The following is a 15,247-nucleotide window of genomic DNA, read 5'->3' on the forward strand; positions in this document are numbered from 1 at the left end:
TCCCGTTGCGGAGCACAGGCTCCGGACACGCAGGTTCAGCAGCCATGGCTCACGGGCCCAGCCGCTCCACGGCATGTGGGATCTTCCCGGACCGGGGCACGAACCTGTGTCCCCTGCATCGGCAGGCAGACTCTCAACCACTGCGCCACCAAGGAAGCCCTATTTTTAGTTTTCTGAGGTAACTCCATACTGTTTTCTACATCGGCTACCCCAGTTTACATTCCTTCGAGCAGTGTACGAGGGTTCCCTTTTCTCCAAATCCTCACCAACATTTGTTATTTGTATTCTTTCTGATGATAGCCATTCTGACTTGACATATTACTTTTGGGAGGCTTCTTCTCCACTCATCAATGTTTGTGCATTCTTTCATTGGCACCCATGGGGAGCCAGGCCTAGCACTAGACCCTGGAGGTGCAAATATAAAACATCACACCATCCGAGCAATTATCATACAAATTAGAAAGTACTCTAACGGAAATCTATATCAGATGGGAGAGACATATTGTACAGAACACCCAAGTTGACCTGAGAGTGAGAAAAAAGCCTTCATGGACTGTGGAATTTGAGTTGGAGCTTATGGAAAAGTATGTCATTTGCCATGTGTGTCAACTACTTGAAGGGCATTCCAAGTGGGAGGAGTATCATGTGCAAATGTCCAGGGGTGTGAGAGAAAAGAGTGTATTGGAAACTATATAGCATTTGCTATTCCTGAAGAATAGTGCAAGGGCAGAGGGCAGTGAGTAAGGAGGGCTGAAACAAATCAGTGGCAGGAAGGGTGGAAAGGTAAGAGACAATAATGAGAGATATTTAGGATGGCGGATAATAGGACACAGTGATTTCTTGGACATACTGGAGATAAAGGAAAGAAAGAAATAGGATAGTTTTCAGGGCTCTGGTTTGGGTGGTGCTGGTGGTACTTGCTGATAGAATTTTAGACAAGGAAGAGGTTTGGAAACTCTTAAGGTGAGAAGTTCAGATTTAGAAATTCAGAATTTGAAGGGCCTATGGTACATAGGAGTATGGCCACAAAGACCTTCAACATGTACGTCTGGAGCTCAGGAGATCTGTCCATTAGGAGAGAGAGACCTAGGAAGTAGCTGAGATAAGCTAAGGAGAGTGTGTAGGGTTAAAAGGGAAGTTAGCTACAAATAAAGCCCTGAAAAACAATATTTAAAGTAGGCACATAGGAAGAAAAGCTTAGAAAGGAGAGAAGGAAGGCATGTGAATTCACTGTATTGTATCAATAGATATAACAAGGAAAAAGACAAATGTGTCATGGTGGAATCATGTCATGACTTTGAAAGTTACATATAAATGACTTTGAGATTACCCATTCTTTTAGAGTGTTCCCACCTTATTCCCACTTAACCCTTATACAGTAATATTAACGTGGATGACCATGAGTGAACTTGGTACCTCAGACCTTCTGGAAGAAAAAGCAGGTTAGCAGGGCAATGAGGCCCTACAGAGACACCTTCTCAGAAGTCTTGGGTAAAGGGTTTATCCTCATCTAGCTGAGAAGAGTTAGGGACACTGAGTATCTAAATAACATCTCAAGATTCTTCTTGCCGTATGATCCTTTAATTTAAAAATATTCTTGGGGCTTCCCTGGTGACGCAGTGGTTAAGAATCCGCCTGCCAATGCATGGGACACGGCTTCGAGCCCTGGTCCGGGAAGATTCCACATGCTGCGGAGCAACTAAGCCCGTGAGCCACAACTACTGAGCCTGCGCTCTAGAGCCCACGAGCCACAACTACTGAAGCCCGCACACCTAGAGCCCACGCTCCGCAACAAGAGAAGCCACTGCAATGAGAAGCCCACACACTGCAACAAAGAGTAGCCCCCCCCCACCACAACTAGAGAAAGCCCGTGCGCAGCAACAAAGACCCAATGCAGCCAAAAAAATAAATCAATAAAATAAATCAATTTTAAAGAAAGAAAGAAAGAAATTTATTTAAAAAAAATTTCTTGGATTCCCTGGTGGTCCAATGGTTGAGACTCCACGCTTCCACTGCAGGGTGCACGGGTTTGATCCCTGGTCAGGGAACTAAGATCCCGCATGCCGTGGGATTCAGCCAAAAAAAAAAAAAAAAAAATTTTCCTTTATTGTTAATTTACTCAAAAGAAGGGTCTAGTCAAAGGCTCCCAGGGCCTCTGTGGAAGACATCCATTATTGATCTTCATTTCTCCATTATACTGCAGAAAAAAATTTTACTAATTGAGAATCTGTGATAATTTGAACAGAGGCTAGACTGAAGTCTATCTTCACACTATGAAAAATCCATTTCCTATTAAAACATGAAATGAATAAATAAGATTTCAGGGGACTGTTTAATCAGGAACTATTTGACTTATTTTAAGAACTATAATTGATATTATTTATAAGACACTGAAGATCTTGCTTATATCCCCTTTAAACCTATTTTAGACAAAACATTTTTTGTCTATGCTGCATATATCAAAGGATTTAAAAACCACTGTTCTTTTTTATTTTGGTGGAGGTGCTGGGGGAAAAAAAACATTGTTCTTTCCAAAAAATTCCATGCATCCAATTTTTATTAGTTTAGACTAGTTTTCCCGTTGAGAATAAATTTTGTAACTAGAGGATGGAAGAACATTCCACGCAGAGGGAACAGCACATACCACAGTAGCACGGCAGGCATAGGTAAAATGGCAAGTATGAAAGACGAGCGGCTGGTGCAGCGAGAGAACAATTTACAACCAGGCCTTTTCAGAAAAGGTTTCTCGACCTCTGGTGTGGAGGATTCACTGAGAAGCAGTACTCACCGTGAAGACTTTCTCAGGCTGACCCCGTGCTCTCATGTTTGTGTCATGAATTAACTTCAGAATCATCCAGGCTTCATCATGTTTTCCAACCTAAGAAATATGAGTAGACAGTGAAGGGCCAGGAGGTGAAACACGCATACTCCCTGATTTTCCCATAACCATGTGGTATTGTCAGATCCAATTGGGTGTAACAGTGCAAATGCATTTAGGTTCGTCCCATTGGAACACACAGGCTACTTGGATATCCTGGAGTGCATTGGCAGCTCAAGGGATGTGCCTCTAACCAGACATAGCAGCTTTGGATAGTAAGGTCCATTTATAAAACAAGGAGCCACATTCTCTTCGTTGAGGGAAATGACTTGCTCGAGGAGGAACGTTAGTGCTTTCTGGCCACGAGGCAGCTTTTTCACATGCTGGTTGTCGAAAGCATGACCCCATGAAACCAAACCCTCCATGGTTCCATCGTAGGAAGGAAAAATGTACCAATGAAGAGGCAAACATACTTTCCTAGAATTTGAAGGGACTCGTTCCACTGTATGCAGTTTCTTTGAGTATTTGTAATGATGAGCGTTACCTCCAACAAGAACCGTGGGCTTTCAGGCATGAACGTGAGGGCCACCACTGAGCAGACGCAGGGGAGGGCGCAGACGATGATGAACACACGCCAACTATGAAACTCGTAGGCGGACCCCATGTTGAAGCTCCATCCTGGGAAAGGAAGACAGGAGGGGTGAGAAGAGCCCTCTCCAGACTGCCTGCTGGGACAGCGAGGTCCCCACGTCACTGTGAGTGTCCATACCTCCAACTGATTCACAGTCAGATCTTACCACCCCCAGAAGAATGAGCTGATATGGGCATCAGCCACAGTGACCAGTTCAGCTTGAAGACGGCCAACAGCAGTGCCGGGAAGAAAAATGCTTGGAATCAAAGGGGTCTGCACCTATGGATGCGGTGTGTTTCTGAACAACCAAACTCCAAAGGCCAAGGTAAATGAATTTGGGACAGTGCTTTTTCCAACAGAGCCCTGGGCTGGGTATCTTCTGTCTCCAGCAGACCACTCTGCACTCTTGTCTCTGCTGTGTGCCAGGAAATGGCCCTCTATGGACCATACCAACTGGCCCCCTTGCCCTCCAGCTTCCAGTTGGGTTTGAATAAAGGAAGCACTGGCAGGAGAACAGAGGGTGGCAGCAGGGTGCAGGATATTTATTCCCCTTGCTTCCCTTCTCCCCTCCTCCTGGCTGCGTGGAGGTTTGACAGTGGGTGTGCTCATCCCCTGGAAACTTCTCGTGAAACCACAGCTCTTGTCAGGTTCTGGCAATCCCTGTCCCTCCTTGCCCTTTGAGTCATAGTGGGCACAGGATGCCCTTCTGCTACTAGCTCCGAGGTACTTTATTATTCTGTACTGGTTTCTCTTAACTGTTCCCATGCAGCTCTTTTCAGCGACCCCCTCTGAGGGTGTCACTGGTTTCCTGCCAGCATGCTGACCAGTGCAATGATTAAGAACTGGCATTTGCCAATCTTTCCCCACGCACATGCCATACACTAGATCAAGAGAATTTTAAATTTCTAAACAGGTTTTTATTATAATATAATGAAAACAAGCAAACAGGATACCGATGGAAATCTCTCAAGAACTAAAAGAAAACCAATATTTGAATGAATGTAAAATGGTTGAAAGCAAAATTCCACCATGACTCTAAAGGAGAAAGAATGAAGCATATCAAGTCTAATTGAAAACAGAGAAGAGATTGATGGAGGCATAGATGAATTATGTGAGGCAAAATTCTAATTTTTGCAATTCTTGGTATTTAGAAGGCTGCTGTGAGCAAAAGTCAGATAGTCTACATTCCATCCCTGGGAGACTAGTATAATTATTCATTGTTTGCACAGGAGCCAAGTGAGATGCTGGAAGTGCCATGAGTTCCTCGAGGCCACAGAGCTGAAGTTATGCACCAGAATCTTCTCCACCGGGATTTGAGGCAGAATCTTATACCACACATGTCCGCATGTCTATGCTTACTCAAACACAGACTTTGTTGATAAATCATATAAACAACCTACATCATATAAACATGCTACATCAATCTTAGATTCATAAGCACTTTCTGGGAATTTAATACCTGAGGACTATGTGGACTGCTAAATTAACTACAACATAAACTTTAGGAGGGGATGCCTCCTCTCAATGTTTTATGTAGCAGAAGTTCAAACGTCTCAGGTATCCAAAACACAGAGGAAATCATATGACGGAACTAAGAAAACATACCTTGTTCACTTCACATTTGATCTAAGAGCTTCATATAAAGGAATTCTTTTTTAAAAGTGCTGGAGCCAACGGAAACTGATCCCCACCTACGTATCTGAGCTCATCTTCTGCTGGTCCCCTCCTTCACTTGGTCCATCCCACCTACCTGCTTCAAGTTGTCTGAACACACAAAGCTTAATTCCATTTTAGGGGCTTTGCCTTATTTCCTAGGAAGCCCAGCCATGCACTGAAAGGATGGTGGTTGTATGTCAGCCAGCCTTCCTATGAGTTTTGAAGTGAGAGGATTTTTTCAGTATTTCTTGTCCTCAAAGGAGTCCCCTCGGGGTCTTTGCGTTTGACGTTTTCCCTTCCTGGACTGCTCTGCCTGAGTATCTGCATACATGCATGCCTCCTTTATACTTTCCAGGTCTCAGTTTAAGGTCATCTCTTCAGAGAGGCCTGAACACCCAATCCCACTCTTATCATCGAGACTTGCTTTATTGTCTCCAAAGCTGTGAATTCATTGATTTGTTTACTTTTTTACTGTCTCTCCCTTTCCACACCATGAAAGCAGGAATTCTGCTTTTGTTACTCATCAATATAACCCCAGTGCCTATAGCAAGTCCTGGTCTATAGGAAGTGTTCTTTAAATGTTTGTTAAATGCACATGCGCGCGCACACACACGCACACAAGCATACCCTTCTGTGTTTACATACGTACTTGAACATGTACAGAACTGCTGCAGGCTACTTTTGTTTTGACATTTTTTCTGAATCTACACTAAGCAGCAAAACAACTTTGATTTACTTTTCAAATTAAATTTGTAATTTGTATACAGTAAAATTTTTTATTACTTTTTTTTTTTTTTTTTGCGGTTCGCGGGCCTCTCACTGCTCTGGCCTCTCCCGTTACGGAGCACAGGCTCCGGACGTGCAGGCTCAGCGGCCATGGCTCACGGGCCCAGCCGCTCCGCGGCATGTGGGATCCTCCCGGACCGGGGCACGAACCCGTGTCCCCTGCATCGGCAGGTGGACTCTCAACCACTGCGCCACCAGGGAAGTCCTGTTATTACTTTTTAAGTTACATTGTTCTGTGAGTTTGATAAATGTACGGAGTCACGTAACCACCATCATAATCAGGATACAGATTGTTGCATCACCCCGAAACATTCCTTCCTGCTGCCCCTTCAGAGTCAACCCCTCCTCTATGCCTGACCCCTGGCAATCACTGGTCTGTTCTCCGTCCCTACAGTTTTGCCTTTTCCACAATGTCATATAAATGGATGTATATCGTACACAGCTTTTAAACTCTGGCTTCTCACACTTCGCATAATGCATTCATGCAGACTGCTGCACATTTTAATAGTTGCTCCTTTTCGCTGCTGAGTAGCATTTCACTGTGTGGATATTTCATGTGTTTACCCACTCATCAGCTGAAGGACGGCTGGAATTTTTCCATTTTTAGGGGATTATAAATAAAGCCGTTATAAACACTTCAGACGGGTTTTTGTGTATCCCAAAGTTTTCCCTTTCTCTTGGGTTAATACCTAGGACTGGGTAAATTGAGTCATTTAATAAGTATATGCTTAGGTTTATAAGAAACTGCAAACTATTTTCCACAGTGGCTGTACCATTTTGCCCCCCTACCACTAGTATATGAGAGTTCTAGCTTCTTTACACACTTCCCACCACCTTTTTGCCAGTTCTTTTTTTTTTTTTTTGGTTAAATTTTGGCCTTCTATAGGTGTGTAGCGGTATCTCACCATGGTTTTAATTTGCACTTCCCTAATGCCTAGTGATACCTTAATTTACTTTCTGTTCATTCATTCATACTTTTATTGAGTGCCTCTCTGTACCAGTCACAGTGCTGAGATGTAGAGGCTAACGCTTATTTCCCGCCGTCAAGGAGTTAAAGTACAGAAGAAGAGGCAGATGTGTTAACAGACATGATAAACAGTATGACTCATGCTAGAACAGGTTCTAAAGGAAGTGTAGAGGGAGTACAGAAGGGGCGGAGGTACCTATCCCAAGGAGTCTTCTCTTAAGAGCCCTTGAGAAATTTCTTGTCTGATTCGGGTCCATGAAAAGGAAGAGAGCAAATTCGTAAATTTCTAACATCCAAGTTTGAGATACAGTTCAAATCAGTACTAAAGAAGCAGAAGAGACCAGCCAGGACTGACGGTGCCATGCCCGATCCCCGACTCTCTCCTACTGTATTACAGCTATTTGACTTGAAGAGAGAAAGGAGAGCCCTAGAAGCAGGAGGGAGTTCTAGAAAAGGAGTTCAACCCTACTCCCCTTTTAGGATATGCCCTGGGATGGGAGGGGCGGTACGGAGAGACAGAGACTGATGGATGATATCCTGTGGCCTGAATGAGGGGCAGACACAGTGAGGGTCTTAAGAAATGACCCTGCAGATGCTTTGTAAAACTAAAATACCATTAACCTAGATTAAAAATGAATGATAAGAATGACGACAATGACTGCCATAACTACTCGGCGGTGAATTCTCAGGACCCCTCCTCCCCAGCTCCATTTCAAGATGAGTCACATTTGCATTTGAGAGTGACACAAAGCCCAAACCACAGACATCAGGAAGTGGGGAGACATGAGCATGGAGTGAAGGACTAGAATGTGATACAAGCCACATGCAACTGGGAAAGCGGTTGTTGCTTTCGGATATTCACCCGCACTTAGTAAAACGGATTCTCTTCTTCATGTTGGCACCATGCCTTTTTTGTCTTTTAAAAAAAAAAAGATTCTTGCATAGACGGTGGTTCTAACTGTCCTTTGGACTTTGTTTAAAATACCCATTAGAATATCATACTGAGGGATTTATCTAAACATAATGTACATTCCAGGCAAGGAAGGACCTCAATTAGGGTATTACAGAAAGCGGTGACTGTGCAGCGCTAATCAGCGTGGCACTAATAAGGGTGTTATGTGTCTTGCATGATAATCAAGGACATTTACCAGGCTCAAGCTGATGTGCTCTGAATGCAGAAACCAGATGCCTTCCCAGCTGCCTGACTGTCTGAAATCTTTCAAGGTGCCAAGGCAGAAGAGTGGTCCGCATGGAGAAGAATGCTGGCTTTCATGTTCTTTTCTGGGCTCTGTCCCTGAAGTACTGGTGAATTGGCACCTACTCTATTGATCTATATTTGATTGATAGTTATATGATATTTTCAATGACCCGGTTCCTTGGTAAGAAGGCATATTTTAGGTACAAGACACAAATGTCCTAAAACATTAGTATTATTAATGAATACTCATAAAAAATAAATACTATAGGTGAGATCAGTTTTCAATAGCTAAAACATAAATCACCTATATTTCTGTGTCAGTGGTCTTCACCCACAAGGCACATAGCCAACTAAAATTCTCTTTGGAAAAGTGGCTCCCAATACATTTTCTCAAGTGGCCAACAAGCTTAGGAAGGGAACAATGATCAGACGAATTTCTGCTTTTATTCCTATAGAAATAAAATGTTATCCCCTCAACCTGTCACTGGTTTAAAATATAAGTACTATCTAATCAGCATGAAACATTAATCCTCAGCTAGAAACTCAGGTTGTCACACATCTAGTATTATCTGTGCTCCATAAGATTCAACCAGGTGCAGCTGGACAGTCCTTGTGGCCAATATCAGCAGACATGTTTCACCTTCTTCTCAGTTGTTAAAAAAAGGGGGGGAAAAGCAAGGTGAAGAGAATAGGTAAATAAACTATGGTACAGGGGCTTCCCTGGTGGCGCAGTGGTTGAGAGTCCGCCTGCCAATGCAGGGGACATGGGTTCGTGCCCCGGTCCGGGAAGATCCCACATGCCGCGGAGCGGCTGGGCCCATGAGCCATGGCCGCTGAGCCTGCACGTCCGGAGCCTGTGCTCCGCAACGGGAGAGTCCACAACAGTGAGAGGCCCGCGTACCGCAAAAACAAACAAACAAACAAACAAACAAACTATGGTACAGCCATGCTATAGAAGACAGTGTAACTATTGGCAAAAAAGTGAGGTAGATTTTTCTGAACTGATTTGGAAACTGTCCAAGTAACATGCTCAGTGAGGAAAAAATCTTTTCAAACCAATGTAAATAGTAGTGATTTCATTTTTATATACACATAAACTATATCATTATATCTAGAAAACAAGTGGGAGGGAGAGATACTCAACTATTTTACATGGTTATTCAAGGTAGCGGGTGGGAACTATTAGGGGCCTTTCGCTTTGGCATTATTTAATTTTTGAGTTTTGTATCACCTTGGATTACTTTGTACTCAGAGGGGGAAAAAACCTTTTCAAAGAGTTGCAAGCCTTTGATTTTTCTGAAATGTAAGGTCTGATGGGAAAAGAGAGGAGATAAGGAAACTGGAATGATAACTGTGACAGTATTTAGCATCCATATACAACTTTCAGAACTAAACTAACGTTGTTAATTCTGACCCTGACGAATCTTAACATTGACACTACAGGACTCATTTATGGAGAGCAGTGAGGAAGTGCCTCGGTGTCTCTGGGTGGGAAAGAAAATGATATTCACAGATCTTTCATCTGTAAACCTGTATCTCTATAGTCAGTCTGATTTTGGATTCTCAGGCCAAGGCCAGTTGCATCTTGAGCGGTAATGGCACAAGCGCTATTGCCAACAGTGATACACAAAGAAATCACACACACAGAGCTCGTGGGGATCTGTCTGCAGCACAAAATCATGCATTCAAGAAGTGAGGGCCAATTCAACTGGAATTACACACCCCAGGGAGAGGGTGCAACTAACTGTCGTAGTCGTCTGTCTCTAAGAGCAGGCCTAGGCCACAAGCTGACCTTTCTTGCTGGTTTCTCTATTTCTGTTTCTAAGCTCTGGTCCTACCATTTGGAATGCACAGAGCCAGAGTCAACAGCAGGAGGAAGTCACATTATGCTTCTGGTTCCTGATTCTGACTTGTGATCCTAACCACACTTTTGAAGAAGCACACTGCCTGGTGGCTTTTGAAACGCAGAAATTTATGGGCTTATTTTTCAGGGTTTATCTGCTGTGAGTGCTCCAGATATGAAAAGAAAGAATGAGAGGACCTTTCCAGAAAGAGTTCCTGGTAAAAGCATGTAAGACTCATTCAAGCACGGTGCTTCCCAAGCTTCCCTGACAGAAATGAGTCCAAGGGTTTGAAAAAAGCTGACAGCATAAAGTGTGTGTGTGTGTGTGTGTGTGTTTGAGAGAGAGAGAGAGAGAGAGAGAGAGAGAGAGAGAGATGTGTGTGTGTGTCTGATTTAAACAAAGGTCCTTTGGAATTTTCTTTTGTAGACAGACAATAATATAGTACTAGTACTATGACTATGTAGGTCAAGGACTTCCCTGGTGGTGCAGTGGTTAAGAATCCATCTGCCAATGAAGGGGACACGGGCTCGAGCCCTGGTCTGGGAAGATCCCACATGTCGTGGAGCAACTAAGCCTGTGTGCCACAACTACTGAGCCTGCGCTCTAGAGCCCATGAGCCACAACTACTGAGCCCGTGTGCCGTAATTACTAAAACCCACAGGCCTACAGCCCATGCTTTCCAACAAGAGAAGCCCCCACAATGAGAAGCCTGAGCACCACAAGGAAGAGTAGCCCCCACTCACCACAACTAGAGAAAGGCTGCACACAGCAACGAAGACCCAATGCAGCCAAAATAATAATAAATAATAATAATGTAGGTCAATTGAAATTTTATCAAAAATTTTTCTATAAATATATACCACAATAGCCTATAGGATAGTCAAATTTTGACCATATACAAATGAAGCTTATAAATGCATATAAAGGCAGCTCATTACTCTGTAAATACACACTGAATATATTCATATTTATTATCTTATAGCACATATAGGCATGCATTAACTTTCCTTCTCTGTTTTACACACATAAATATTTATTTAAAAGGAACTGTATAGGGCTTCCCTGGTGGCGCAGTGGTTGAGAGTCCGCCTGCCGATGCAGGGGACACGGATTCATGCCCCGGTCCGGGAAGATCCCACATGCCGCGGAGCGGCTGGGCCCGTGAGCCACGGCCGCTGAGCCTGTGCGTCCGGAGCCTGTGCTCCGCAACGGGAGAGGCCACAACAGTGAGAGGCCCATGTACCACATAAAAAAAAAAAAAAAAAAGGAACTGTATATGTTTTGTAGACTTATATTAATATATAAACTCTTACATAAGCTAATGTCCATGGATGAATAATAATAAATCAACTATGTTCATTTTGTGAACAGGCATCGTTTTAGGAAACTGAAAAGCAAACAAAAATAAATATTGGGAATTCTTACATTAGGTAGAAAGTTGGACTGATAGACTCTAAAGCCATTTCTGGGGCTCAGGTTCTCTCTGATTCTAAGATCTTGTGCCTGGACCAGATGAAGCCACAGGAAAACCTCTCCTGAGTATAGATCCATGGTAAGAAATGGAACACTTTCAAAATTGAACAGAACAAAACAAACTTGTAAACCACAATTTGTACTGACACAAGTGCCCAAAGGTTGGTAGAGAACTTGTAGCAAAATGATACTTATTTTCCATATTAGCAAATCAGTCAATCTGCTTTCAAATCAGCTGTCCTTAAAAATATATATATATATATTTTTTGTGATACGCGGGCCTCTCACTGTTGTGGTCTCTCCCGTTGCGGAGCACAGGCTCCGGACGCGCAGGCTCAGCGTCCATGGCTCACGGGCCCAGCCGCTCCGTGGCATGTGGGATCTTCCCGGACCGGGGCACGAACCCGTGTCCCCTGCATCGGCATGAGGACTGTCAACCACCACGCCACCAGGGAAGCCCTAAAAAACTATTTTTTTCTAAACAGTGCTCCATACAACTTCATGATCCCTATTCTATTCCAGACGAAGATCTCTTCGTTCTTTGCACATGGTGTCAGCAAGAGTTTGCTCATGACCAGTAAAAGCTCTCTCTTCATTTCCAGCAGATTTTTAATGACAGAGCACAGAAATGCTCATGGAATCCACTCTTAGAAGAAAGTTTTTCTCCCCAGGGTGGGGATGAGGAAGGGGCTGTAGTATTTCCCGTGTTATGACAACAGAGGTCAGCCTGAGTGTTCTTTGTTGCTGGTGCCAAAGGTCGCACTCATACATCTCCACTAACTGTTGACCTCTCTACCTGCTCCTGTTTTTCTAGCCCCATTTCTTGCCTTGTAGCCTCTGATCCAGAACAAATCGTTTAACGCTTGACAAGCGAAACAGCTGCTTAGCTCATGATTCAGGCCCAAAATGGCCCATAGAGTTTTGTCATTTATGTCAAAAAAATTCCATTCTAACAGGCTAGGAAATGCATGCGATCACAATGACCTGGGAGCTCAAGGAAGGGGACATCACACCCTGCTTCCAGGCACAGTGGGTGGAAACATGAGTCTGGAGAAGTCCACTCCATTAGCCCCATAGCTGGATATTGCTCACTTGTATCCAGTTTAAACCCACCCAGAGAACAGCCTTCTGATCTTTGTGGTGTTTGTGGTCATAGGATGCTTCATGAAAGGCCCCAGCCCGGGTGGAGATGCTCAACCTTCCTTCCTCACAGCCTTCCAGACCAGGAATGTGGAAGCCAGCCTCTACTCTCTTCCCTCCCGGTGTCTAGTCAATCACTGAGAATATGATGTTATTTTCTGTATTTCTCCCAAACGTGTTCCTTTCTTTCCACCTCTGCTTTAGGCCAGGCCCTCATCCCTCGTTCAGCTCACCCTAACGGGGCTGATGCGCAGAGGGCATGGATCTGTAGGGCTGCGCCCACTTCTGCAATACTGAAGTATGTGTGTCATGGATACTGCCCTGAGTCCTGAGCCTTGGATCTCTCCATGGTCCAGCAACAGCGGGGTCTGCTTGACCCAGCAGGGGCCTCAGGACCTGGTGCCAGTGCTTTGGCTTTCTTCTCCTCTGACTGGGAAATGCCCTGTGGTTAAATGATTTTAATATCTCCTGTTTTTCTCTTCTGGGAACAACGTGTGTTAATTTTATTAGGAATAGCTGATGTACAATATTATATGTTTCAGGTATACAACACAGTGATTCACAATTTTTAAAGGCTATCCTCCATTTATAGTTATTATAAAATATTGGCTATATTCCCTGTGCTGTGCTATAAAATATATCCCTGTAGCTTATTTATCTTAGACATAGTGGTTTGTATCTCTTAATCTGCTACCCCTATCTTGCCCCTCCACCCTTCCCTCTGCCCACTGGTAACCGTTAGTTTGTTCTCTATATCTATGTCTGTTTCTATTTTGTTATATTCACTAGTTTGTTTCATTTTTTAGATTCAACATATAATTGATTATAATATAGTATTTGCCTTTCTCTGACCTATTTCACTAAGCATAATACCCTCCAAATCCATTGTTGCAAATGGCAAAATCTCATTCTTTTTCTTATGGCTCCGTAGTATTCCGTTGTGTACATATACCACATCTACATCGAGTCATCTGTTGATGAACACTTAGGTTGCTTCCATATCTTGGCTATTGTAAATAATGATACTATGTACATTGGGGTGCATGTACCTTTTTTTTTAAAATATGTACAGATGGCACATGGTGCCAATTTTATTTGCAGATATTATAGTATTCCAAAGTTCACAAGTTAAGCCTTTGCCACAGCCTTGGCTAAATCTTGAACGAGTGCAGAATTCAGCTGTGCTAGAGTGCTGATCTTAGCATGCTTAGATGTGGCCTACTTGTTCTTGATAGTCATGTGCTTTGTAAGCCCACGATTCACCATGACTATATTCTTAGCCAGGTGTTGCATAACAACAAGAAGCGATTGTTGACCGTGTATGACAGGTAATGCTGTAGAGTTGGTGTCCATCCACCATCATCAAGAATTTTCAGTGCTAAACAAAAAGCTCCCACTGCAACCTGAGAAGGAGGAAAGTGCACCATATCGTAGTCCAACATAGTTCCAACAGATATTTGGCCAAAGTTTGTAGCTCAGCATCAACCTCTCCAATCTTAGATGCTCTCCTAAGGAAATGCAGGGGTAGAGGGCGACCCAGACTAAAATTTAAAGCTCTTAGAATCTTCATTTCCATCTGTCTGATTTGGTACTTAGTGTAGGTGTTGTCAGTCACAAAGGCAAAGTCACCAATTTCTGGAGGGTACATTTCCTCGTATTTGCTTTTGCAATAAACATGGCAGTGACACCAACCAGCTGCAGCATCTTCTTGGGCACACAACTATCCTGCATGAACTGGTCAATAATGGAAACAGTCATGTACATGGTCTCCTGGAGTAAGTGAATTTCACTTGAACCTGCACTAGCCAGTCAGTTAGGATGGCTCTCATGTTTCCAGTGATTTCACGACCCAGTAGGTATTTTGGTCTGACTGCTTCCTCTTCCTCCAGTTGTCTCAGATAAGCATAGATATCTTTTACATATTCACTACAAAGGTTTGGATCCGCTCCATCTTCTGCACCCACATCACTCACTGTAAGAATTACATCAGAGAAAGCCCGACACACATATTCTCCTGCAGGGGCACAGACAGATGTTTCCATGGGGCTTGGAGAGGGAGTATCAACCAAAATAGGCTCAGGGGGAAGTTTCTCTGCTTTAACAGGCTCGGGTTCTGGCTCTGGCTCCAGATCCAGCTCCGCTGGGGGCTCCGGCACAGGTATAGGAGCCTTTTCCAGAGGTTTTGGTAGATTTTTAGCAATAACTTTTCCAGCACCTAAAGTTTTTGCTTCCTTTTTCAGGGGTAGTTTGGCCTGTGGCTGTTCACTGACTTTGTTGCCGATGTCTCCAAGAGCTGTCCTTGGCCTCAGCCCGGGCTTAGAGGTTGCAACAGTGGCCACAGGCACGCGCTTTGTGCCTGCCATACTGACCTTCGCCTTATTTTCAGCATTAATTTTCGTGTTCTTCCTCTCTCCATCCGTCTGCACCCCAAACTCTCCCACCATTTTAGGGGCCCACTGACTGCCATCCTCCCCCCAGATCTGTCCCGGTCCACTCCTGCCAGGGGAACTCCAGCAGGCGAGATAGGGAGAGGAGACACAGCGAGCCAGGAGAGCCGCGTTTGTTCACCGTCCTTAGCAGCTCATCCTGGTGATCCAGAGCGCCATGGCGTCCTCTGCACCAGGCAGCAGCTCAGTGGGGAGAAGCAGAGCACGGGAGCCCCAGACCAGCCGGGGACCTTGAACCCACCGCAGGCCAAGAGCCATTCCCTCATGTACCTTTTTGAAGTAGTTGT

At 44.1% G+C, this 15,247-nt stretch overlaps 1 protein-coding gene and 1 pseudogene across 1 annotated transcript in view; both read right to left on the minus strand.

Moving 5' to 3' along the window:
* The window catches only part of SV2C (synaptic vesicle glycoprotein 2C), a 245,242-nt gene that overhangs the window by 34,401 nt on the left and 195,594 nt on the right, over positions 1 to 15,247 (minus strand). Inside the window, exons 5-6 of the mRNA XM_027100796.1 lie at positions 3,363 to 3,496; positions 2,789 to 2,878 (exon numbers count right to left, since the gene is read on the minus strand). Coding sequence (XP_026956597.1) covers positions 2,789 to 2,878; positions 3,363 to 3,496 — 224 coding nt within the window. The remainder of the gene's footprint in view (positions 1 to 2,788; positions 2,879 to 3,362; positions 3,497 to 15,247) is intronic.
* Positions 13,642 to 15,212, minus strand: LOC113617616 (G2/mitotic-specific cyclin-B1-like; annotated as a pseudogene).

The sequence above is a fragment of the Aethalodelphis obliquidens genome, unplaced genomic scaffold, assembly GCF_003676395.1.
Source record: "Aethalodelphis obliquidens isolate GAN/ISIS:26980383/991018 unplaced genomic scaffold, ASM367639v1 scaffold4, whole genome shotgun sequence".
NCBI lineage: Eukaryota > Metazoa > Chordata > Mammalia > Artiodactyla > Delphinidae > Aethalodelphis > Aethalodelphis obliquidens.